The sequence below is a fragment of the Mytilus edulis genome, chromosome 1 (genome assembly GCF_963676685.1).
Source record: "Mytilus edulis chromosome 1, xbMytEdul2.2, whole genome shotgun sequence".
Lineage (NCBI taxonomy): Eukaryota > Metazoa > Mollusca > Bivalvia > Mytilida > Mytilidae > Mytilus > Mytilus edulis.
In genome coordinates, this window is record NC_092344.1 from 4,524,474 (window position 1) to 4,531,727 (window position 7,254).

The 7,254-nt window shown below is 33.1% G+C and overlaps 1 protein-coding gene across 1 annotated transcript; it reads left to right on the forward strand.

Moving 5' to 3' along the window:
• Nucleotides 1-380: 380 nt before the first annotated feature.
• On the forward strand, nucleotides 381-3,927 carry LOC139522427 (uncharacterized). Its single transcript, XM_071315942.1, has 3 exons — nucleotides 381-532; nucleotides 1,931-1,987; nucleotides 3,492-3,927. The coding sequence occupies exons 1-3, from the start codon at nucleotides 485-487 to the stop codon at nucleotides 3,870-3,872; spliced, it is 486 nt and encodes a 161-aa protein (XP_071172043.1). The 5' UTR covers nucleotides 381-484; the 3' UTR covers nucleotides 3,873-3,927.
• Nucleotides 3,928-7,254: the final 3,327 nt, after the last annotated feature.

The window sequence follows — 7,254 nt, forward strand, 5'->3', positions numbered from 1 at the left end:
TAGATTTTGGGTACAGTAAAAGTAATGACTAGATTATGTTTGCTTTTTACATCCGTATATGTACGTGTTATTATATAATAATTGATCGTTTAATCCATTGAGGATGATGTAACATCAATGATTACTAAATGTTTGTATCAACGACTAGTACATAATACCATAGAAATATTAAATATACATGCAAAATAACAGCTGTCCCGACACCCGCTGAGAAACCAACGGTTATATTGTTGTATTATCTATGGTCATTGCAGTTATTTATAATAAACCCCAAGGGCATCTAATCTGTAAGGTCATTGACCGGTGATTAGGTCACATTACGTAATCGTGAATGGTCAATGGTCAATGTATAATCATGTCTATACGTGTACCTATACATGTAAACATAAACAAGTATATATACGAGTGTAGCGTCGGGTCAGTCTATACGGTTATTTCAACGCATAATTAAATAAGGATATCCTGGAATAAAAAATTCTTTGAAATGCAGAATTTAGCTGGTCATTTATGGACAGTTGGACAACTTGTAACGGTAGGTGTATTTGTTTTGTCATTCATATATAATTTAAGATTACCAGAGACATAACAGACTGTAATATGTCCCAGTCAGGAAATAAGATCTATTATTGATACGTGATAACTTCGTGTTGTTTACGTGATATAGAGTTGACGTGATGTAACATACATATATTATTATGAACACTTGATTATTGTTTGTTGTTGTCTAAAATCATGTCTTATATGTATGAAAATCATTAGCTACCAGCATTTTAATTTTATATATGCCCAGACGCGCGTTTCGTCTACAAAAGACTCATCAGTGTCGCTCGAATAAAAAAAAATGTTAAAAAGGCCAAATAAAGTACGAAGTTGAAGGGCATTGAGGAACTTAATTTCCTAAAAATTTACAAAATAAAGCTAATATTAGATACATCTTGAGGGGTTTATACCATGCTATTTGTCTTTTAGATACATCTTGAGGGGTTTATACCATGCTATTTGTCTTTTTATGATAACGTACAAAATGACTTGAAAATCATACCTTAAAATTGAGAATGGAAATGGGGAATGTGCCAAAGAGACAACAACCCGACCATAGAAAAAACAACAGTGGAAGGTCACCAACAGGTCTTCAATGTAGCGAGAAATTCCCGCACCCAGAGGCGTCCTTCAGCTGGCGGCCCTAAACAAATATATACTAGTTCAATGATAATGAACGCCATACTAATTTCCAAATTGTACACAAGAAACTAAAATTAAAATAATACAAGACTAACAAAGGCCAGAGGCTCCTGACTTGGGACAGGCGCAAAAATGCGGCGGGGTTAAACATGTTTGTGAGATCTCAACCTTCCCCCTATATCTCTAGCCAATGTAGAAAAGTAAACGCATACCAATACGCAAGTTAAAATTCAGTTCAAGAGAAGTCCGAGTCTGATGTCAGAAGATGTAACCAAAGAAAATAAATAAAATGACAATAATACATAAATAACAACAGACTACTAGCAGTTAACTGACATGCCAGCTCCAGACTTCAACTAAACGGACTGAAAGATTATGATTTCATCATATGAACATCAGGCACAATCCTTCCCGTTAGGGGTTTAGTATCATACCATCATAACATATATGAGAAGAACATAACCCGTGTCATGCCAACAACTGGTTTTTGAATAAATGTGTTTAGTTCCGATGCAAAGACCCTATAAGTGAATCAATATTAACGCCAAAATATGCAATCTTTAATGACCTGACAACAGTATCGTAACTATATCCCTTCTTAATAAGTCCATTCAAGGTTTGATTAGTTTTTGAGGTGAATACTGACACTTTTGTGCTTTATAAAGAATATTTCCATAAAAAATTGGATGAGAAATACCTGAACGTATATTACATAAATGCATCAATATAAACATTTTGTGCATTTTAGACTGAAGTAGCAGTACAGAGTGTTAGCATGGTGCATTCTATACAAACATGGAGAAAGGTCAGTCAAATGTATTTTTTGTTTGTTTGAGGTGGTCCTTTAGGATAATTATATATAAATCAAGAATTTCAAAGTCCAACTTCAAAGTCCTAATGTGAGGAGGAGGGGAATTATTCAAATACTGTTTTATAGTGTGTTTGACTTTGAAAATATGTGATTAGAAGTAACGAGTTGTTAGGGTGCCCTGGTTCCCTTATGAAGCTACGTGTATGATAAATGCATATACTTTTTACAAACATCAGTCCAAACGTTGCCTAACTAGGACCCCCTTCCTCCTGGATCCGTACCTGGTGATCGCTAAGTTCAGGTGATCCCATATGACCGTTTGAATAGACAAAGAGAAAAGATAATTGTCATATAAAATTGTTTTTTTACAATTCATTCAAATTTGTGTTTGGAATTTTAGTTTATGAAATTCAAATATTTTCTGTTGTTCATGCTCAATATTTTCAGACATTTTGATTTACATTGTAGTTGGCATTTTGTTTTGTATCATTATCTAAGTCAATATTTATTTCTAAAAGGGGTTATGTTTACCCATGGAAATATTGTATTCTCAATATAATACTTCCATGGTCTACCCTAACATGTTTTATATCTCGTTTTAATCCGTAATATTGTTTATACATGTATAAATCACAATCGCAATAATACACCGAGAGATGAACACATTACACAACGTTCAGTTTAATTTTAAAGTGTATAGCATATATATATATATATATAATATAATATATATATAGAGGTGCATAATTCACATTTTTTTCTTCATACATTGCAAGTTGTTTTCTTAACAATTTGCATTTTTAAACATTTTGAAATTGCTGTAAATTTTTTGGTAACGATATGATAAATACAGAGACAATTTTAAAACTTCCTAAAGGTCAGTGTGATTTAGAGGTGGATGCCTGGTGTAAATACATGTACTAGTCTTGTTGTCGACCTTCTGCTGATCTCTTGATTTCCTTAGAAAAAAAGAGGAGGTGGCATAATATTCGTTGACAAAAATGTAAATCAACGGCACATGGGGTGGGGTGTAAATACAGTTTTCAATCGATGATTAAATGTGTCTATTAAACTAAAAATCTGAAAAGGCCTCTATAAAATATTGCAATTGAAGAACAAAATTAATGTTCAAATAAATCAGTACAAGTGTGGACACAAATCAATGTGGAAAGTGTGTTTAAATATTTTACAGTGTTTCGAACAAAAAAGTTTAACATGTTTTATGGATTACCAAATGCATCTGTTAAAATATTTGCCCCTTCTTCGGGGGGGGGGGGGGGTCCCAACCCAGGATAAAGGAGCGTCCAACCATATGTCCCCATTCAAATGCATTGATCGTCCAAAAAAAGGGGGGTTCCAACCCCCGGAACCCTCCCCCTGGATCCGCCACTGGGACAGGTCTGTGATTCCATAAAGTATGCATTCGATCGTTAATTTATATGTTCCTACCATCAAATATTTCAATCAATACTTTAAACCGTCACGTCTTGAATTTCAGAACCGTAATGCAAGTGAGGAATTATCACCCGACGAGGAAATTCACAATATACTAAATATGTATTCCGCTGAGGAGCTAGGACATAAAGCAGAGAGGTACTTAATGAACCTACGAACTGATATACTAGATATTGCAGCAGAACACGACAATGATATCAGAGTTCAGTTATATATATTCAGGAACTCACATTCGTTTGGATCTGGAAAGAACTGCATTGTAATAAACATCACTGACTCCAACATAAACATGAAAATAAAATTGAACCAACCGGCAACACCAAAGAAAAGGACAGAGCAAGGTGAAAGTCTTTCTGTTGTCAGGTGGGCCAACAATACAAAGGACGCTGTGAAAAGACTATCGCCTGTAAAATTGAATTTCTAGTGAGATTTTTGTAGTGTTATTGTTATTGTTAATTTAATATATTGTATACATGCATCGTATTGGTTAAGATATCTTTTTCATTTTTGTCATTTACGTGGAGGAAAACAATTCAACCTTGCCCAATCCCCTTGAAAAATTACAACAAATGAACAAACAAAAGTTCTAACAAATTCACAGTTCATTAATATGTGACATTATTTGACATATTGTGAATACATTAAAAAGAGATAGGCAAGGTACTACCACCCTCAGCTAATACATTTAAGGAAATCACATTCAATTACTTGAACCAAAAAGATATGATTGTTATTTTTCTTGTGCGAAAGCTACTCAAACTTTGTAAAACGGCATAAACCTATAATTCTGATTTGGCTTATAAATATCAAATTGAATTGCACATTTGCAAAAACCATATACACAAGGCTTGAAGCAGTCAGTGGGATTTTCAAAAGAAGAAACATTCCTCCTGAGAGGACAGAATTTATATTATTATTAGATAACTCCCGGAAACACACATGAGACCGGATGCAGACATTATTACCGAATATTTCATCAACGTTTTAACTGGTTGATAAGTAACTTGGAATGAATGTTGCAGTTACATATAGTCGATTTATGTGTGTTCCAAAAAAATAACAGTTCCTTTGCCCCTATAACCCTTTCTGTTAGATGGGGATAGATATTGAATAGGGACAACCTTTATGACAAGTGTGATATCCTTAGCATGTCAATCTCCAATCTGTAAGATCCCAATCCTTTATAAGTGTGATAAATTGTTGTGGACGACGACTTGAGTGGCAGACAGAACTCTTCTTGCTTGAACCAGAACTATGACTGTCTACATATTCAACGTGAAATACAGCCTGAAAGTAGAATTATATATACAAAATATTGACAATATTGATAGATGCTTTCAAATGCGTATCTTATAAGAAATCCAGAATTAATGGGGTTTAAAAAATTATTTTTCAGTTAACATTTCGATTTCTTTTAATTACATGTATTTCTTTTTTATCCTTGTTTGTAGGAATATAATTAATTTGTATTTTCAATTTTTTTCGTTAGGGCTTGTATCATATTTTCCCTCCGGTTTATATGATCCGTTCATCCTATATTGACTCTCAAAATTCAAGAGTTTATTTAAAAATGAGGGTACTTTTTCTAAAAATGAGGGTACTTTTTAAATGGCCTTCCAAATTGCGTTTCGATCCCTAACATCACTGAAGAGACATTTATTGTCGAAATCCGGATCTGGTGTACTAAAAAAATATTGACACCGTATGTTTGTGGCATAAAATCGTGGGGACAAGTTAAATTTTTTTTCTGTTTAGTATTAAATTTATATTAAGATCCATTTTGTTACATCTTGTGATCAATTTTATTTGGCAATCGCCAATGGCAGTCAGCAGGGTTAAAGAACATCAGTTGTTCGACCTGTTAGTCAAATGCGTTTTGTTTAAATATACTTTTTCACTTTTTTGGTCTTTTGGAAAATGTTGTCTGTGCTGTTTTTAGACCCTTCTACAACGAAATTTGTTTTACATGCACACGTATAAAAATTGCGGTTTTTATCCAACGCAATCATAGGTTTGAACGTAGTTTTCAATTTAGACTCGTTTATATTTTGTTCGTTTGGGCTTGTATCATATTTCCCCTCCGGTTTATATGATCCGTTCATCCTATATTGACTCTTAAAATTCAAGAGTTTATCTAAAAATGAGGGTACTTTTTATATGGCCTTCCATATACCTTTTCGATCCCTAACATCACTGAAGAGACATTTATTGTCGAAATCCGGATCTGGTGTACTAAAAAAATATTGACACCGTATGTTTGTGGCATAAAATCGTGGGGACAAGTTCAATTTTTTTCTGTTTAGTATTAAATTTATATTAAGATCCATTTTGTTACATCTTGTGATCAATTTTATTTGGCAATCGCCAATGGCAGTCAGCAGGGTTAAAGAACATGAGTTGTTCGACCTGTTAGTCAAATGCGTTTTGTTTAAATATACTTTTTGACTTTTTCGGTCTTTTGGAAAATGTTGTTTGTACTGTTTTTAGACCCTTCTACAACGAAATTTGTTTTACATGCACACGTATAAAAATTGCGGTTTTTATCCAACGCAATCATAGGTTTGAACGTGGTTTCAATTTAGACTCGTTTATATTTTTTTCGTTAGGGCTTGTATCATATTTTCCCTCCGGTTTATATGATCCGTTCATCCTATATTGACTCTCAAAATTCAAGAGTTTATTTAAAAATGAGGGTACTTTTTCTAAAAATGAGGGTACTTTTTAAATGGCCTTCCAAATTGCGTTTCGATCCCTAACATCACTGAAGAGACATTTATTGTCGAAATCCGGATCTGGTGTACTAAAAAAATATTGACACCGTATGTTTGTGGCATAAAATCGTGGGGACAAGTTAAATTTTTTTCTGTTTAGTATTAAATTTATATTAAGATCCATTTTGTTACATCTTGTGATCAATTTTATTTGGCAATCGCCAATGGCAGTCAGCAGGGTTAATGAACATGAGTTGTTCGACCTGTTAGTCAAATGCGTTTTGTTTAAATATACTTTTTCACTTTTTTGGTCTTTTGGAAAATGTTGTTTGTGTTATATATATATATATATATATATTTGCGAAAGCAAATTTACAGATCTAACATTGTTACAACTCGTCTAAACATCAACCCAACAATGTTAGATCTGTAAATTTGCTTTCGCAAATTTTTGGTTCTTTCTATATATATAAAAGTCTATAAAAAGGACCAACCAGCAAATTTACTACGTACCGGATCGTCTAGAATAGGCGATACTATGCAGATAAGGACAAAAATATATCAGTCTAAAAATTTTCACAACGGTACTGATATAAGATGTTATTATACGAAAATGTTGTTATTAAATCGTGTTGACAAATATTTCGGCTCAACAAATGGCCTTCTTCAAATGTCACAAGTTTTAACAATACTGATATATATTTAAAGAATGTGGCGGGGTTTAACATGTTTGTAAGCGGTAATTCCTCCCCTTTCTTGTAACAGTACAACGTAAGAACAAACTATAGAAATAAGTTGAAATAGGCTTAAAAAATTAAGAATGTGCTGTTCCGTTTGAAATAAGTTTCCTACATGTACAACCAAACTTACAGACCAATTCTTTGTATCTATGAAAGAAATTAGTAAAGATTTTAAGTAATTTGTGGTGACGAAATCACTGAGTTAATAATTTACTAGTAATACAAATAATATAGAATACGCTAATTAAAATCTTTAGTCACTACAGACAACACCGTGAGGCGGTGTCAAAGGAACATCACCATCCAAAAAGGGAAAAATAACAATAAAGAAAGAAAAATCATCCCTTTTGTCGTA

Excerpts from the sequence above, each read along its gene's own strand:
- LOC139522427 (XM_071315942.1), top strand. The coding sequence starts at position 485 with ATGCAGAATTTAGCTGGTCATTTATGGACAGTTGGACAACTTGTAACG. Across the intron at positions 533-1,930 it reads CAGTTGGACAACTTGTAACG|ACTGAAGTAGCAGTACAGAG; the intron begins GTAGGTGTATTT and ends TGTGCATTTTAG. Across the intron at positions 1,988-3,491 it reads CTATACAAACATGGAGAAAG|AACCGTAATGCAAGTGAGGA; the intron begins GTCAGTCAAATG and ends CTTGAATTTCAG.